Source organism: Equus asinus, chromosome 25 (genome assembly GCF_041296235.1).
Source record: "Equus asinus isolate D_3611 breed Donkey chromosome 25, EquAss-T2T_v2, whole genome shotgun sequence".
Taxonomy (NCBI): Eukaryota; Metazoa; Chordata; class Mammalia; order Perissodactyla; family Equidae; genus Equus; species Equus asinus.
In genome coordinates, this window is record NC_091814.1 from 17,950,915 (window position 1) to 17,969,293 (window position 18,379).

The 18,379-nt window shown below is 50.1% G+C and overlaps 2 protein-coding genes across 11 annotated transcripts in view; one reads left to right on the forward strand and one right to left on the reverse strand.

Annotated features, from left to right (window-relative positions):
* The window catches only part of SMG5 (SMG5 nonsense mediated mRNA decay factor), a 32,855-nt gene extending 15,550 nt beyond the window's left edge, over positions 1-17,305 (reverse strand). The window contains exons 1-7 of one of the 2 annotated variants that reach the window (XM_044758170.2): positions 17,282-17,305; positions 6,678-6,776; positions 6,018-6,141; positions 5,499-5,655; positions 3,658-3,747; positions 2,354-2,443; positions 1,580-1,658 (exon numbers count right to left, since the gene is read on the reverse strand). In XM_044758170.2, coding sequence (XP_044614105.2) covers positions 1,580-1,658; positions 2,354-2,443; positions 3,658-3,747; positions 5,499-5,655; positions 6,018-6,116 — 515 coding nt within the window. In that variant the 5' untranslated portion in view covers positions 6,117-6,141; positions 6,678-6,776; positions 17,282-17,305. Of the gene's footprint in view, positions 1-1,579; positions 1,659-2,353; positions 2,444-3,657; positions 3,748-5,498; positions 5,656-6,017; positions 6,142-6,677; positions 6,777-10,405; positions 10,660-17,281 lie in introns of those variants that run through there. The other variant, XM_014836978.3, reaches the window with a different exon arrangement.
* Positions 12,064-18,345, forward strand: TMEM79 (transmembrane protein 79). 9 transcript variants are annotated; one of them, XR_006519786.2, is made up of 5 exons: positions 12,068-12,217; positions 12,988-13,790; positions 14,066-14,279; positions 15,460-15,724; positions 17,264-17,399. XR_006519786.2 is itself a non-coding variant. In XM_014836981.3 (5 exons), exons 2-5 carry the CDS (start codon positions 13,031-13,033, stop codon positions 17,266-17,268), a joined length of 1,020 nt encoding a protein of 339 aa, XP_014692467.1. In that variant the 5' UTR covers positions 12,068-12,217; positions 12,988-13,030; the 3' UTR covers positions 17,269-18,327. The 9 variants fall into 9 exon arrangements, 8 of the variants coding, with proteins under 8 accessions (XP_014692466.1, XP_044614109.1, XP_014692467.1 ...); XM_014836981.3 differs by having other exon boundaries at positions 15,684-15,724; positions 17,264-18,327; XM_014836980.3 differs by lacking the exon at positions 15,460-15,724 and having other exon boundaries at positions 12,064-12,217; positions 17,264-18,345.
* The last annotated feature ends 34 nt before the right edge of the window (positions 18,346-18,379 follow it).

Sequence of the window (18,379 nt, forward strand, 5' to 3'; positions counted from 1 at the left end):
TTCTTGATGTCTTTTTTTTTAAACATCTTTTAATTATAAAAAGCAAGGTATAGAAAAGGAGAAGTAGGTGTTTGTGGTGAATTAAAGAGAGCCACTGATTCCTTGATATACCTTCCACTGAGAAGTGGGTTCTGTCCCCTCCTCTTAAATCTTGGCTGGGGGTGGAAGACTATGCAACTGCTTTGACCAATATAGTAGAAGTGATTCTGCCAGTTTCCAGCCCTTAAGAGACTGGCAGATTCTACTTCCAAGTTTCTTGGGTCATTATTCACTGTTGGAGCCTCAAGCCACTACGTAAGAAACTGCCCACCCTGAGGAAGACATCACATGGAGAGGCCCTGAGACGAGAGGGAGAGGGGTCTAGATGAGTCAACCCTCCAGATATACCAGAGCTCCACATCAGCTGAATACCAAGGACTGACCCTAGACAATGCCACTGGGACGAGAAGTGCCCAACTGAGTCCTACCCAAATGCCGAACTCAGACACCACAGATACAACTGTTCAAGCAGAGTACCTAGGACCTTAGTGGACACCTCCCAAACCTGGAGGTACTTAGCTCTCTTTGGAAGTGGCTCACCCTAAATCATGATTATGAGTGTGATGAAGGATTCAGGACAAGTAAGGGGGGCATTCTCTGGATGGCATGAGAGAAATGGCAAAGACGCAATGGCGGGTCATAAACCTGGTGATCATTTTTAAGAACAAATACAGTGGAACAGGAGGCCAGTCTGTACTGATCTAGAAAAGGAGAAGGGGCACCACACGAGCAAATACTGTTGATACAAGGAAGAAGTTTCCTTGACCAGGTGAACCAAGGTCACGACACATGGAATTACAAAGCACAATTAGGCGTTTTACTTTACACTTTAGTATTTGACCTTTGAAGCTATGAAGACCACCTTATTCCTTTTGCTTTGAAGGCCAACTCACTATATAACCTCTTCTGAGAATGATTTAGCTTCTCAAGTAGACTTTGGCCCTGACTAGGTGGCAAGAGGAAGTTTCTCGGTTTTCCTGGCTGTTTATTTCTTGTTATAACTTAACCAACAACATTCTGGTTTACCTATGAGCCTCATGTGCATTTGGCTATGGTGACTTAGTAACTGAAGCCTAACAAACTTTGGATGCCCTGAAAAAACTGTTTATTCTAAGAGCTAAGTATCAGATCCAGAGAAGCAGTGACCCATCCTGCTTCTAAGCGGGTCCTCCCATGCTGTCATCTCTGTCACCTCAAAACACTGAATCTCTACAATTCTGAAGTTCTTGCCAGAGGCTACTTTGGTGATATTTTATCGACTATATCAAATTTATTTACTTCTTCAGGAAGGCAGCAATCCTGCATTTTGCATGACAGTGGACAGCTATTTTAGCTGTCCAAACGCCTACAAATCCAGGTGGCTGTGTGAAAAGCAGTGGGGCTGTGTCAGGGTGCCCCTGAGAGGAGGAAATTGAAGGCAATCTTAGCATTTTCCTATCTTACCCTGGAGCCAGAAAAGGGAAGAAGGGAAGAGAGAAAACAGAGCAGGTATGGTATGGACATGAAAGCAGGACTGGGGAAAGAGCTGGCAACTACTCACCAGCGCAGGTAGCAATACATGGCTTCCACATTATAGTACTTGCTGCCTGCAAGGGTGCCCAGCTGGTTGAAGGGCATTCCTGGAAAGAAAGAGAAGTCACGCAGTCTGTGACCACAACACTCACTGAAAGGTGCCAGGTCCAACCAATGCTAAGCATCAGAGAACTTATGGGGAGAACAGTGGGTCTGCAGGCAACACTGGTGTCTTAGGTGATTAGCGGCTTAATCTTGCTCCTCCAGGGGATTACTGATTAGAGACTCACTTCCTATCAGTCTATTCCCACCTGGCCCACGAGGGAGTTCAGCACCCAGGGGGTGCCATTCCTTCAGCAGCAGCTGTGACTCTTCTAACAGTGACGGAACTCTCTGAAGCCCTCTCCTCTATCCCAGCTCAGCATCTCACCTCTGAGTTCTCCTTCCTACATGCTAAGCCCCATCTCTCCCTGGAACGAAGCTTTACCCCTTCCCTCACTGTGCCTCCTGTGGGGGCAGCTCAAGTAAAGAGATCTCAGGAACAGGGAAGCATCTTCTCTCTTCCTTCTCTTCTGCCTCCATCCTTCTTAGTTCAAGACTTTCCCACTTTCCCTTTTCTCCTCCCCATCTTCTGAGTGTGTGTTACAAGGGGGAGAATGCATAACCAAGATGAAGTGTGAGATAAATGAGTGTGGGGAGGATCTAGGGAGAAGTGAATATGGCCTGCCTGCCCTCTCAACAACATCATCTTCCTCTTGGAAAATGCAGCTGGCTTGGGAGGCCCAAGTGGGGACCCACTTACCGATCTGGGGAGCTACTGACAGGGCTTGGTAGTAAAATCTCTCAGCTAGCAGCTCGGTGTCTACGCCAGCTAATTCATTCTGATATCGTGCTGCAGGAGAGAGAAGAGGAAAAGAAATGCGATGATTCCATGTCTCAGAAAAACCTCTCGGGGCCGGCCCGGTGGCGCAGCAGTTAAGTTCGCACGTTCCACTTCAGCAGGCCGGAGTCCACCGGTTTGAATCCTGGGTGCGGACATGGCACTGCTCATGAAGCCCATGCTGTGGCAGGTGTCCCACATATAAAGTAGAGGAAGATGGGCATGGGTGTTAGCTCAGGGCCAGTCTTCCTCAGCAAAAAGAGGAGGATTGGCAGCAGATGTTAGCTCAGGGCTGATCTTCCTCAAAAAAAAAAAAAGAAAGAAAAACCTCTCTTCATCTGGGAGTCCACTCTGTGAAACTGTCATAAGAGCCTGGGAAGAAGGTACCTGAGCTAGGAGACAACTTGCTGAGGTCTCTGGCACAGTCTTAAATCTGCATGACTATCGGCAAATTGTTCAACTCTATTCCTTGCTGGTAGGTTCAAAATGTAAAGAATATTCAGTGCTTATAAAATAAACAGGCTCTTCTTGATTAGCTCTTCCCAATGAAGGGGAGCTGCAGCACATATAACTGTTTGGAAAGAATTTCTGATTTTAGTTCTGGAATGTAATTGCTCAATTCTAGAGAGAAGATATTACTAATGATACTTGGTCAGTCTAATGTGAAGCAGTTGATTCTCTGTGCACACTGACTATGAGGGGTCCAGGAGTGGGCTGGGGGCAGGGAGAGAAGGAGCCTCAAGTCAATAAGAGACAATGCATCCAACAGCCACACACCAGCAGCCTAATGAGGAACCTTTGCCTATGAGGACTAGAGACCCAGGGGCCATAAAGCAAGAGCACTTTTCCATTCTGGGAAATACTTATCTGAGGCAGATAAGTACTCCCTGAGGTCTAACTTCAATTCCTCTAAGAGTCCAAAATGAGAAAAGAAAATCCCAAAAAGGAGAAAGACATCAAATTAGAATCTTCCTAACCCACTACTGAAACTGAGTTATCACCCTGATTTTTCTTAAAGCTCAAAGACATTTTCCTTCTTCCCGTATTCACTCACAGGAGAGCAGTGAAAAGAAGGGGACACTTTAAGCACACTGGAGGGAAAAAGTTATCAGAGGGCACTCCAATCTCCTGCTCTTCAACCACATAAAGGTTGATCCCAACAACTGAAGCAGCCTGAGCCTGTCCTGTAGCCCAAAACAGAGAAAATGAAAGATTCAGATTCTTACACAAGTCCCCCAGGTACACTAGACATCGGTGGCATGCCATCTGTGCCCAATCCATTTCCTTCCCTGAGGCAGACACTGGCTTCTTGCATCCTGAGAGAGAAAGAGAGAGAGATTTATGAGCCAGTTCCTCTGCCCCCTACTGAAGGGGAAACACCCTTCCCAGGTGAAGAAAGGAGATCAAGAATCCAGGGCTAGTCTTGGAACACTGTCTTATGGAGCAGAGAAGACACTCATCCAGGACATAGGTAGAGACACAGAGGCTCACAGGTAGGATTCATTCACAAGACAGGAAGGAACTGGAAAAGATGGGCTAGGGTCCTCAACCTAGGTCAGCTGCCTGGGGAAAGGTCATGTGAAAGGTCATCATAGGAAGGCTTCTGGAAAGGAGAAAGAGGTAAGGCTCAAGCAGTCATGGGTGCCTTGGGTAGAAGCTCCCCACATAAAGGTAAAAAGTTTGGGTAAAGATAGGAAACTTGTCCAGGAAGAAGGAATGTGAATGAAGCCTGGCTTCTGCCCAGTGGAGGAGGTCCACGGAGGGGAAGGCAGCCTATTGGAGAGCCTGCCCATGAAGGAGACAAAGTGAGCTTGCCTTGCCCAAGGACTGGTGGTGGCCAGAGCCAAATATGCCTGGGCTCTCATCTCTCCCTTCTCCCAAGCAGCCTTGAGACTTCAGTTCAGAGAGCCTGAGCTCCTCGGGAAGCAGTTTTCCCACGTCCCAGGAACTGGTCTAAGTGTTCTACAATATCAATCTAACTGATCCTTACTTACAGCAACCCCGTGAGGTAGTTACTCTTATTATTCTCACTTTACAGCTGAGGGATTCAAAGTCACACTGCGGCAAAGTGGCACAGCCAGGACTCAAAAGGCAGTGTGGCTCCAGAAACCATCCTCTTATCCACCTCACCTTGCAGCTACTCTCCTGGGTGTGTAGCTCCCATTCTGAAAATGCCTTCCTAATGTTTTCTACAGGGACGTCTCTTATTTGGCTGAATGTGAAATATCAATAAGGAGAAAACTAAAGTGGTTTGGGGAACTGACCCTTTGAAATAAGCTATCTTAATCTTGTTTTAGGCTACAGACCCCTCTGGCCACCTGAAATAAAGCCTATGAATGCTGTCTCAGATGTCACTCTGGTCTTAAATAATGTTTTTAAACGCACAAAATACAGTGCTGTGCTTCTGACCAGAGAATGCTGCCATGTGGTGGCACGGACACAATCTCCATCTCTGATCCAGAATGTCTATCTCCTGGTGAGGGCAGGCGCATGGGGCTGGGGGAGGGGCAGGGGCATAAAGAGCAAGAGGAGCCAGAGGAAGAGGGAAGGAGCTCTAAAGGGTGGTCGAACTAAAGAGAAAACTACCAACTAGAAAAAGAGGTAAACTATAGCTGCCAGTACCTCAGATGGCTGAAAAGAGATCTGACTATCTTCAAAGAATAATTTCCTCAATGTTTCTAAAAATTTCAATATTTTCATCAAACACTGAAAAACAATCTCTAAAGGTGAAAGAAACAGTGCTGGCCAAATTCAACTGGGAGAAGAAAACAAGTGCTATTAATGCCATCTTCCAGTGCCAGACCTACTCTAGACCATTCTGTCCCTCCCCAACTCCACATTGGTCTACAATCCTAGACCAACAGAGCTCTCTCTCTTTCCCTAAGATCTTCACTCTAACTCATCTGCTTGTTTGGATAAACCCAAACTTCAGGAAGCATTTGTAGGTCTTGCTAGAATCATCTCTTCCTGGCTGGGTTACAAGCTACAAGAACCCTGAAGGATAAGAAGGCTGGAGGTGGAGGCCTATGAACTTGCTCCTCAAGCCCACCTTTGAGACTTCACTGACCTATGAGGGGGTCCGTGACGTGGGTCCAGTCGATGCAGCATTGCAGTTCGAGCTGGTAGTGGGACTGGATATAGAGAAGGAGATGCTGGTAGAAGCCAATACCAGCAACCAGGTGTGTTCTGTAGGCACATTCCAAGGTGCTTCGGCTGTGGATATGCTGGAGATCGGGAAAGGGAAGGGGCTGGCTAAGCAACAAGCTCAGAGTACCACTCCCCCCTCCCTACCCCAATTTATGTCACTGAGGAAATAAACTTATCTTCTTGGTTCTGGAACTTTATCCATCTCTCCTCTCATTCAGGAGTTGCCCCTACACCTTTAGATCTACTTCTCTGGTCTCTCCATCTGAGATCAGGCTCCCTTCCTCCCCCAGTCCTAATTATATGTGACTCTCTCCCTCCTTTCTGCCATCTCTTTCTTGGCTCCCCAACCATGCTCTGGCCCACTTGCCTACCTATCTCTTCCTTCCTTAGCTTCCTCTCTTTAGACAAATTCTTCCCAAGATTTAGGACCTCCCCTTACCTTTTTGTTAGTCTTGATAAGCTGGATAACTTCGTAGTATACCTTTCTCCATAGCAGCTCCTCAGCCTTCCTCCCATAGTCCACCGGGTGCAGGAACATAAGCTTGACGCAGAGCTCACGCAGCCTGGGAGGGTGTAGACAAGCATGAGAGTGACTACTATGCCCCCCGGTGGGGACACAAGAACTGAGGGCAAGGCAACATTTGCCAATACCCTGACTGAAAAATCTCTCCGCCTCCCAAGAGACATCCAATGTCAGTCAGTATAACCCAGGATGACAGCAGTCCTGGAATGCAGTGGGAGCCTCCGAAAATAAGAGGCAGGAATAGTAAGAATTTTAATAATCTTCATTTTCTTCCCCTGCACCCTTCTCTCCTTTTTTCTCTGCCTTTTTATCCCCTTTCTTTCCTTTCACTATGCAGTATGGCCAACTCCCCCAACTCAAATGCCATTCTTATGGCATCAGTCCATTAGATGCAGAAGCTGCAGAGAGAGTGAGGGATCCCCATCTCCTCTCTTAGGAAGGCCACAGACTTCACAGCCCATTACTGTACCATGAAGTCAGGAGGCGAAAGAGAACACACATCTATCTATAACAGGGTTTTGGGTAGAGAGGGATAGAGAAACTATAAGGGTTGGTGGTATAGAGTCTCCAGCTTACTTGTTCCTCAGGCTAATGTTCTCTGGTTTGAACACTTCTTGATAAGCAGTTTTGTTGCAAAGGATGAGGTCAAGTCGATGCACAGCCTCCACTACAGCCCTGCAGGGAAATACAAGCAAACAGCCCCTGAGCCATGTGTATGGTCCACCTATGAGGCTGGGACTCTGATCCTAGAGGAAAAGCTAAAAAAATTAGGGGTGGGGAAATGAGAAATCTGTAGGCTGAACTCTCTACAAAATAAGATGAACACAGTCTTCATCCTGATACAGCAGCCCCCCCAGGGAACATCTGGCAACGATGGAGACATTTTTGATTGTCACAACTTGGGGAGGGGGGAGGAGGGGAGAGGAGTTGCTACTAGCATTCAGTGGGTGCTGCTAGGTACCCCACAATACATGCGACAGTTCACAACTACCCTGCCCAAAATGTCAACAATGTCAAGGTAGAGAAACCCCGTGATATGGGAAGGTAGACCCTCCCAATGGAAAGACCACACGCCCTGATGCCAGGCAAAAAATACAGGGTTTGAACGTCTGGCTCTGTCTTACTAACTCTATAACTTTGGGCAAGTTACCTAACCTCTTTAAGCCTTAGTTACTACATCCATAAAAATGGAGATAACAGCAGCTACCTCAGAGGACTCTTGTGAGGCTTCAATGAGATAATTTATACACAGCATTGATATATGGTAGGCATTCAGTAAATAATGGTGGGATGAATGAATGATTATTATGCAAGGGCTTATCTCTGACATAAAGAAAAGGCATTCCTAGTATAAAATTCTGCTTTGGAATAGTGGGGTATCAGGGAGGGGGGGTGGTTCCTGAGCTGCTGAGTTGTAAGGTCTCCTGGATTCTGCTACGGGAACTCTGTTTAATATAGAGTGTAGGCTCTGGAACTAGACTGCTGGGGTTCTACTTCTTACCAGCTATGTGGTCCCACACAAAATATCTAACTTCCTTATGTTTCAGTTCTCTCATCTATAAAATGGGATAACATTATCACCTACTCAGTGAGGACTAAATTAGCAAAAGCATAAAGCACTCATAACAGTGCCCTGTACATAGTAAGTGCTCAGTAAGTATTAGTCTCCATCCATCCTGTTATAAGGCTGAGGAGGAGACTCCAGACACTAACAGAAAAGGCGAAGGAAATTCTACAATGGGTGGCTAAGAAGTGCCAGAGATAGATGTCATCTCTGGAGGGTAACACCCAGAGGATGATAAACAGCACCTGTGAGAACAGGAGGATCAGGCACAACTCTGGACACAAAAGCAACCAGAAAACAGGGAGTGAGGATTCCTGAAAAGATCCAAGATTGTTCCAGAATACTGAAATGTGCTCCCAGGCCTGGGTAAGTGGGCCACAGCAGGCTAGCATGCTGTGGTGGCTCAGGCGGTACACCACTAAAAGCTGCCTGTACAGGGCAAAGTGACCACCAGCACCCAGCTAAGTGGGTGGGACGGCAACCAAGACCTTCTCACTGGCAATCTTGAGAGCTCAGCATTTCTCCAAATACCTTCTGGGCTGCCTGCAGCGGGCAGCCAAGCCTTTTTAGCCAGCCTTGCCCTCGATGCCAGGGGCAGCATCAGGCAGCCATCAGTGACTTACTCTACGCCAGCTGAGTCCCCAGGACAGCACTTGTAATTTCAGTGCCATAGATAGATCTAAGGGTGGTGTGTGTGTGTATTTTTATGGACGGGCTCCAGAGCTCTCTTGAGATTCTTGATCCAAAAAAAGTTAATAACCACTACTCTAGGAAGTTCTAATTGCAAATTCTTAAACCTGAGAGGACTCAGCACTTTTTTCTCCATTCCCCATCAGACCATAACCTCCTCCATTAAACTGTAATCTCCTTTAGAACTAAAACTACAAAAACTAGTCTTGTGTCTCATTCACAACTGTAATCTCAGGTCTAGCATGGTGTTTAAAAAGAAAAAAGAAAACTGAGTTTTAAAAAAATAGTTAATTAGCCTAATTAATTAATTGGGGCTTATGTCCCTTCCAGCATCCCTTCTCCTGCAGCTTTTTCTCCTGAAGGGCTTAAAACACTTGAGAATTTCATTTCTGTAAACAGGCTGTGGGAATTTCCCAAATTTACAGAAGCTCAGAGTGACAGTTTCATAGTCTTAACAACACATTTATCTTGGGCAGAGAAATCAGACTTTCCTCCCCCAGTTCCTTCTACCAATCACCACTGCTACAATACATAATAAAAACAGAGAGCTGCTGCCTCAAATTTCCACCCTGCTCAAAGCCAACACCACACAATTACCAGCAGAGACACCATGTGCACACATGTAAGCCACACATGCAAACAGATCAGCTTAAGTCTGTCAGTCCTATGAAGGTAGTGCTTGAGAAAGAACTAGATTTGAGGATACTTAGAAGGATGACCAGAGCCATTACCCAAAGCTGGAGACAAGAAAGGCATCTTGCAGACACTGCCCACGCTCTGTCTGACAGGCAGTGCTGACACTCGGCAGCATGACGAGGCACACGTGCCACCCTCAGCCAACTCCTCACCGCCCGGAGACTGCTTGGGGCAGCCCCCAGTGGGAGCCCAGGGGCTGCTGGATTGGATAACTCTTCTATTTTTGGAGCAGCCTATACTCCCCTCTGCCTTCTGGCTTAATAAGCCAGAGCAGGCAAGATGCCTACTCAAGGGAGGAAAAGGCAACATGCTCTTGACTCTTTCACTGCCAAAATGAGGCCCATGGCTCTAAGGGTGGTCTTCTCATGAAAACACCACTGTTCTGTAGAGCTTGAGCTGAATGAAAACCTGAAACCCTACTCCCTACTAGAAGCAAAAACTGCAACTTGGTCTCTATGCTTCATCCTATTTTAATTCAGTTCAAGAGCCCATGTTCCAGTTGCCCCCCCAAAAAAAAATCCTCAACCCAGGGTGGAAAGAGCTCATACTGGCCTGTTCCCAACAAAGGGTTGAAGGGCTGAAGATGTGACTTGAGGAGTGTGAGTGGCACTGTGGAAATTAGAAACCAGGAACGCAAGCTGCCTGGCAGGAGACTGTAGTCATGAGGCTGGAAGGAAGGCAGGACTCAGAAGTCCCCAGGTGCCCTGAAATGGGCATCCATGATCTAAGAACACTCTGAACTCAAAGTCCTTCCCGGCCCTTCCAGTTCAACACAACTAGTCTTCCAGCCTCTTTCTTTTTTCAGATTCCCAAAAACTAGAGCCATAAGAGACTTTAAAGCACATCCAATCCAATCTCTCCTTTTAAGGATGAGGAAACTGAGGCCCAAGGTCACACAGTGAGAGAGTGGCAAAGCAAGGACCTGAACCTGGCCTCTCTTGATTTCAGTCCAGGGCTCTTCCCTGTAAATCCTACAGGGTTCTAAGCACCGTTCCCTTCCGGGTTTTTCTCCATCTGTGACCCCACCCTCACCTTCCCAACCTCTGCAGCCCTCAATTCCACCTTCTTACCCCAAATCCGTAAAGCTCGGTGCCCGCCCAAGGCACACCGCGGAGGGCATTCCTCCACGTGCTTCCCTCCAAACCTCTCACCCACCCACCCACCCACCCAAATCCTTCTTTCAACTCCATCCCGGGTTACGGGACCCCGCCCCCCCCCGCTCCCTCCAAAATTGCACCCTCCTCCCTCGCCCACACCCCAGCCCTGCACCCGGGCCCCGCCCGCCCGGGAGGCCCCGCCTCTCGCTGTCCCCCCTTATCCCAGGCGGCTGCACTCACGCCCCAGCCCCTCTCACCGGTAAAGCCGCTTAGTGTGGAGGACCTTTGCTTCGGGCTCGCTGCTCTCCCCTGTGGTGGGGCCTTGGCTCATGGTGCCCAAGTCCGGGGGCGGCTCCCGGTCACAGGCCCCCGCCACCCACCACTGCCGCCACCACTGCTGTCTCCGGCCGTAGCCGCAGCCGCCACCGGCGCCGGCCCTGCTCGGCCGCCATCGCTGTGAGGCGGCTGCCCGCGACAGCTCCTCCTCCGCCAGCCAAATCTCGCGATAGCAGATGCACAGTTGCAGGCCAGTGGTCGGCTGCTACCAAATCTCGCGAAACTAGTTTTCCCTCCCGGGAAGTTGCCAGAACTAACTCTGGGCAGCATGGCCTCTTTCCGGCTTCTCCGAGCACTTGCGAAAAACTTTATTGACAAAGCTGCCAGCGAACGGACAGTGGACTCAGTGAGAGGGCTGAAGCTGAGCTGGATCGGCGCAGATGGGCTCACAGCTAGGAGCGTGACTTTGCTTTGTCATACATTGGTCATTTGGTCCATCCTTCTGCCCCTTTACCCCTCCTTCCATTTGAGCCAAGCGTCTTTCAGATAACTGGTTAGAGAGATTCCAGTTCTCCCCTTATTCCATTATTTAAACAAACAGAAAAATGAGTATGTGAAAATTTCCTTGGAAAGGACCGAGCATAACTTAAGGGCAAGACCCTCCAAGACACGACTCTTGTACAAGCACCTGAGCCCTCAGCTCTCCCACCCCCAAAGATTTCCGCTTGCATATCCATCTCTCGCCAGTCCAGCAAACATTTATTGAACACCTGCTGTCTTCCAGTCACACTGCTGGGTTCTGAAGACACAGAGATGAGCAATCCAGACACTGTCCTTGCCCTCACAAGCTCAAAAGGCTTTAGAGATAAGGTCCCACAGGAATGAGAAGCCACTCCCTCACGTTTCTGCCCCCTGGTTCTCCCATTGGAAAGATCACCCTGGATTCCTATTGCTTTCTTAATCTTAAACCTAAGCTAAAAGGCAAGGGGTTGGGGTTGGGGGTGGGGCCCGTGTTCATGTTAAAATGGGAACATAAATCCCCCTGCCACCACTACGCTTCTGGTTCCAGCCACCGACCTTCTTTCTGTTCCTGACACAGCCTAAGGCTTTCCCACTCGTTGGCCTTTCACTTGCTGTTCCTCTGCCTAGAACACTCATACTCCTGATTTCCCATCAGGTCTCAGCTCAAATGTCACCTTGGCAAAGAGGTTTTTCCCTACTGAAATTGTCTTATTGATTTAGTTGCTAGGCTTCTTTATCATGTTACCCCAATAGAACAAGCTCCTTAAGGGCAGACACCTTGACTGTCATCTTGTTCTCTCCTGTGTGCCTAGAAGAGAGCCTGGCTAATAATAGATGTTCAATAAATATTGAACGACTAAGTGTAGAAATTCCACCTCTTTTCTGGGTATCCTAACCTATGCCAAGCATCCTTTGATCCACAGACCCACTCTTCCCCCTCTGCTTTCCTGAGCTGGGAGCTCCTACACATCCCATGTGCCTAGAACACACACTTACCTCTATGCCCAGCTGCACCCCCCTTTCAGAAAGGATGATGTCCTGCCCTTATGCTTTTTCTGTCGGCCGATTCAGCAGGGCGGAGCCTGCCCCTTTAATCTGGGCCCCACCTGCTCTGGTCAGACAGGTTTGGAGACACAGGTAAAGGGAGGGACACTGAGAGGAATACTTGCAGAGCCAGCAGGGAGCTGAGCAGCTCCTTCCCGGACACTGGGGACCCTCTGCCTCTCTCCAGATGGAAACTAAGAGGGTGTCATGGGTCCAAATGGCAAGAGGTAGGAGGCCCTTGAGATGGTAGAGGGAGGGGAATCAACCCCATCCAGAAGCAGTGAGATGGAGGATGGGAGGGAGGGGAGAAAGACACGAGACAAGCCATGGGAAACAGCCGTGATTAGACCTAGAAGTCAAATTGGACAGACCCAGGCCCTCCGGGGATGGGCAAGGTGGGCTAGTGAGGAGTTTGGAAACTGACTAAGTACTCAGGTGGGAGAAGAAAAGAATAAGGTGCACTGCAACTGCCAGCTCCTTGGGACAGATCTGTTGGCAAATCACTGGTATCATTTGCCAGGAGAGTCCCAAGAAGGGATCTGCAGGGAGAACGGGAGGTTTGAAGGTGAAGGGGGCAGCTTCTCTGTCCACAAGAAGATCCTTAGTGGGAAGGAAGCTCTTGGCAAAATTCTAAACACCTCCTCTTCTTCCCGTTCCTGAATTAGGGTGGCCATGATGACCCCAGGGGTTTTGGTGGAGGGGGATAGAAGGCGTGGGTGGGGGCGGCTGAAGCCACAGCTGCCAGGGACTGTGCCCCTTGACTCACCCTTTCTGCTGGATGGCATTTGATGTCGAAAGGGTGCCTCCATTTCAGCTGCTCACTTCCCTCCCACCTCCCTCTGTTTCAACACCTTCCTCCATACCATGTTCTCCCCAAGGTCCCAGAAGGGGCTAAAGCCCATGAGACCAGCTGCCCTGGAGCGTTCCAGTTCTAGCAACCCAACCCAAGGGCCAGAGGACAGGAGCTTCTGACAGAGCTTTCCTCTGCTCTCTCCAGGGTGACATGACCTCACGGTAGCCCCCAGAAGTGAGGCCCCAGGATGACAGAACCTGAGACCCTGCCCCTGCTGGAAGTGAAGGGGCCCGAGGCCCCAGAGAAGAGCCCACCCCAGGTCTTGATCCCCAATGGCGGGCAGCCAGAAGGGGAAGGCGGGGCTGAGTCCCCCGGAGCTGAGTCCTCTGGACTAGGGTCTTCAGCTGGGTCTCCCACAGCCGGAGAGGGGACTGAGGATGGTCTAGATAGCACAGTAAGTGAGGCTGCCACCTTGCCCTGGGGGACTGGCCCCCAGCCCAGTGCCCCATTCCCAGATCCCCCTGGCTGGCGGGACATTGAGCCTGAGCCCCTTGAGTCAGAGCCACCCACCAAGCTAGAGGAGTTGCCTGAAGATGATGCCAGCCTGCTTCCTGAGAAGGCAGCCCGGGCCTTTGTGCCCATCGACCTACAGTGCATTGAGCGGCGGCCCCAGGAGGACCTTGTTGTGTGCTGTGAGGCGGGCGAGGGTGAGCGCCACCAGACCTTCCTGCCCCCCCGGGCCACCCACCCTGAGCCCTCAGAGCGCAAGTGGGCTGAGGCAGTGGTGAGGCCGCCTGGCCGCTCCTGTGGGGGCTGTGGGAGCTGTGGGGGCCGAGAGGGGCTGAGGGCCGTGGCCTCAGTGGGAGCTGCCCTCATCCTCTTCCCCTGCCTGCTCTATGGGGCATATGCCTTCCTGCCCTTCGATGCCCCACGGCTGCCTACCATGAGTTCCCGCCTCGTCTACACGCTCCGCTGCGGGGTCTTTGCCACCTTCCCCATCATACTGGGTGAGCCTGGGCCCTGTGAGAAGGAAGGGGGTATCTAGGAACTGGACTTGAGGGCAGGGTTTGCCTGGCTTGGGGAGCAGGAGAGTTTCCCTTCACTTGGCCTGGCCCCCTTAGGGCCTCCCACACCCTGCCACCCTGTGCACCCATCTCCTCCCAGGACCACCTCAGCCCCACTGTGTAGGGTGCATGCCCGTGAGCTCTCCACTACAAACCCTGCCCCCAGCTTCCTGCCTACTGTTCCTCTTCTGACTTATGTGTTCTCCAACCCCACCCAGGGCTCCTGGTGTACGGGCTGAGCCTGTTGTGCTTTTCTGCCCTACGGCCCTTTGGGGAGCCACGGCGGGAGGTAGAGATCCACCGGCAATACGTGGCCCAGTCGGTCCAGCTCTTCATCCTCTACTTCTTCAATCTGGCCGTCCTTTCCACCTACCTGCCCCAAGAGACCCTCAAACTGCTTCCTCTGCTCACTGGTCTCTTTGCCATCTCCCGGTGAGTTGGGGCTGGGGGTGGGGCACAGGGGAGGTGGTGGTGCTAGAGGGACCCAGGCATCTGAATGTCTGGAGAGCCAGGAACAAGGAATTTTCTGGATTCTGCACCAACCTAAATGTGCGCCCTGGAGAGCTGAATCTATTTTCTCCCTTGCACCTTACCTCACCTGGTAGCAGGTGATCAGCTCCTATGTCTTCCCAAAGGAAGTTGATTTCAGAGACACATCTACCAACCTAGAACTGGAAGGGCTTTCAGGTGCACGTAGACCAACCTCCACCCATTGCAGCCACTGCTCTGTGGCACTCTCATCAGGTGGCCATTGGCCTCTAGTTGAACACCTCCTGTGACCAGGTGCTCAATTCTTTATAAGGCAGTCTGTTTCATTTTTCAAAGGTCCTATTAGAAAGTTCTGTATATCATGCTAAAAACTGCTGCCCTGACTCTGACCTCTGGAATTGCCTAGGACAAATTCAGATATTTGACAACAGCTCTCAATTCCCCCACTCCAACACACTGCTCCTCTAGTGTTTACTTTCCTAAGTGGTCCTGGTCCCTTTACTGTCCTGGGTTGATTCCTCTAGGAAGGAAATTCTCCTGCTTGTCAATGGTGCGGGGGAACCTGGTCAAGGGTATTGTCTTTCTGTTCATACAAACCAAGGCCACATTAGCTCTCGTGGCAGCCTCATTACTCTCCTTTCATTTAGAATTTACAGTCACTAGAAATCCTTAGGAGTTTTTTTTCTCCTTTTTTTTTTTGAGGAAGATTAGCTCTGAGCTAACTGCTACCAATCCTCCTCTTTTCACTGAGGAAGACTGGCCCTGAGCTAACATCCATGCCCATCTTCCTCTGCTTTATACATGAGACATCTACCACAGCATGGCTTGCCAAGCGGTGCCATGTCCGCACCCGGGATACGAACCTGCGAACCCCAGGCCACCAAAGCAGAACGTGCACACTTAACCGCTGCGCCACCAGGCCGGCCCCAGGAGTGTTTTTAAGTGAACTACTCTTAACCCAGAAGGCACCTTTGAGTTTCTGAAGCCAAATGCAGGTCTTTCCATTTTTTCCCTAATACATTTCCTTTTGTTACTTTCGATAAAGGATTCTAGGTAGCTTTAAACCACAAAAACATTCTTCCTATTGAGCTAAAATCTGTCTTCCTGTCGCTTCTGATTGTAGTCTTGTGGTCATCTGTCCCACCAGCCTCCTGACCATCATGCAGCCCTGCATTTTCTCCCAGTAGATGTTTTCCAAGATAAATATGTTCCTGCTCATGTAACTCAGCTGCCCATCTCCCTCCCGGGGAATGCTGGTCTCGGACAGATGTTGGCTTAAGCAGCAAGAATCATCAGGGAGCTAAGGAAGACTCAGTGATTGTGTGGTCTATCTTCCCCATTTTACAGAGAGGAAATCACAACAGACTGGGGGAAAAAGAGTTGCTCAGGTCAGTGAGCAGCAGTGGCGGACTAGAATCCAGGTCCCTTCCCTCTCTCATCCAGCGTCCTTTCTTCTCTACCATGGGCAAGTTACTTCAGCATTTTGTGCCTCAGTTTTATCATCTAGAAAATGGAGTTGTTGTGAGGATCAAATGAGTCAATTCATGTAGAATGCTTACAGTAGTCTGGTACTGGTAAAGGGGCTGCTAAATGTGAACTGTCATTATTACTATGCCTGCCGCCTCCTGGAGCAGTAGAGAAGCACTGGTTACTCTTCCCTCTGTTTCACGGCTAAAAAGTAGAGGCCTGTCCATCTTGTAGAAAGCAGTCCTTCATATATTAAAAGGAAGCTGCTGCACTCCCCCCACTGTCGGGGGCGGGGGGAGGTCTATATTTTAAATGGATCTTCCATGAGGGGAAATTTGATTGTGGCTGATCCTTCCCTCTGGGCTTCGAGCCCTGTTGAAGCTGGCTTCTTTACTCTCTTCTTTCCTTCTACCCCTCTAAAATGGCAGGAGAGGGGGTGATGAATAGGCTCAGGTTCAAATCACAGTTTTACTGTTTCCCGGACGTGTGACCTTGGACCAGTCTTACTTAATCCCTTTGGAATCTTAGTTTCTTCACCTGTAAAAGGGGCAATAAATACAATGGAATGTACTACAGCTGTAAAAGAATGAGGAGGCTGTTTATGTACTCAGATACAACAATCTCCAAGATATATTAGGCGGGGGAAAAAAATCAACATGCAGAACAGTCTATATAGTATGCTGCCATACTTCCCAAAAGGGAGAAAAGGAAAACATAAATCTTTTTTGCTCAAATATGCATAAAGTATCACTTGATGCACAAGAAACCATAATACTGGATGCCTGGGGTGGGAGTGGAGTGGAGGTGGGGGTGAGGGAAGAGAAGAGGGTGGCTGAGAATCAGTAAAGGCGGAAGACATTTTGCTATACTCATTGGTACCTTTGAATTTTGAACCATGTGAGTGTATAATGCCTACTCGAAAATTTTTAATTTGGGGCCAGCCTGGTGGCGCAGCGGTTAAGTTCACACGTTCCACTTCTTGGCCCAGGGTTCGCCAGTTCAGATCGCGGGTGCAGACATGGCACTGCTTGTTATGCCAGGCTGTGGTAGGTGTCCCACATATAAAGTGGAGGAAGATTGGCATGGATGTTAGCTCAGGGCCAGTCTTCCTCAGCAAAAAGAGGAAGATTGGCAGCAGTTAGCTCAGGGCTAATCTTCCTCAAAAAAAAAAAAAGGCAAAACAAAACTTTTAATTAAAATTTGAAAAGTACACAAAAGAGGGTAATAATATACTCACCTTACAGAGATGTGGGAAGGTCTAAATTAAATAGTGCCCCTAAAGTCATTAGCACCGCGCCTGACGCATCGTAATGGCAGGAGCACCCGCTGTTTTCAGAAGTAGGGGTTGTACCCACCAGCCCCATCTGCCTCCCTCGCTATCTGTTCTCCCCGCCATCAGCCTATTGCCTGTTAGCTGCCGTGTCTCCCTCAAGGGTAGCCCGACCTTCTTGTCCCGGCAGGCTGATATACTGGCTGACCTTCGCTGTGGGCCGCTCCTTTCGAGGCTTTGGCTACGGCCTGACGTTCCTGCCCCTGCTGTCCATGCTGATGTGGAACCTCTACTACATGTTCGTGGTGGAGCCCGAGCGCATGCTCACTGCGGCCGAGAGCCGCCTGGACTACCCCGACCACGCCCGCTCGGCCTCGGACTACAGGCCCCGCCCCTGGGGCTGAGCCGCTCCGCTCCACCCTCTTGCCCCCAGCCCGGGAACTCGGTGGGACAGACCTCGCTACTTTCCAACAGGGGTCCGCCCGATCCAGTCAGAACCTGGACTGTCCCCTGCTTTCCCTTAGTCGGCGCTGCCCTTGACCTTTGGAGGCCAGGATAGTTGTGAGGGAGGGACTTAGGCCGTATTCTTAAAGGGAAAGGGGTGGGCAGCCATGTCCCTTAAGGATGCTGAGGGCACAGGACCAGGACCAGCAGAGACGTGGTTCCTTCCTGAGCAGCACCGCCGCCCCCTCCCACGCCCCCCGCGCTACTAGTAGCGCCCACCTCTGCTGGAATCTGCTCCACTCTCCAGCCTCCTATGAGGCAGCAGGCAGAGCCACAGCCAAAACTCTGACCATTTCTGTGCTGGTTGTCTAAGCAGAGGGCCTCAAGGAGACTGGAAAGATTGCCCATGCCTAAAGACAGAGGCTGGGCATCAGATCAAATAGAACTTTCACACTTGGTGAAAAACTTGCTGGGGTCTAGGGTTTAGGGCCCTCCATGACTGGCCTTCATAGGCCCTTTAGCCTCAGTCAAGATGGTTACAGCTGCCCCAGCCCAGAGCTGCTGCCTCCTCCCTTCCAACCGATTTAGGCCCCTGTAACTTCCCACCTCCAAACTGCCCAGAAGTCACGCCTCTCCCATGGGAAGAGGAGCCAAAGGGAAACCTGCCTCCCAAGAGGGGTGTGTGTGTGTGTGTGTGCGCGTGTGCACGCGTCCTTGCATGTGGTGGCTGGGTGGTTGGGAGGCATAGTGGCTGATGTGAACTCCGTGTGAGTGTGAGTGTGTGTGTAACAATAAATGACTACCACAGTCTTCCGCATCTCTTTCTTCATGTTTGCCCCCAGTCTCAAGTGTCCCTTCCTTG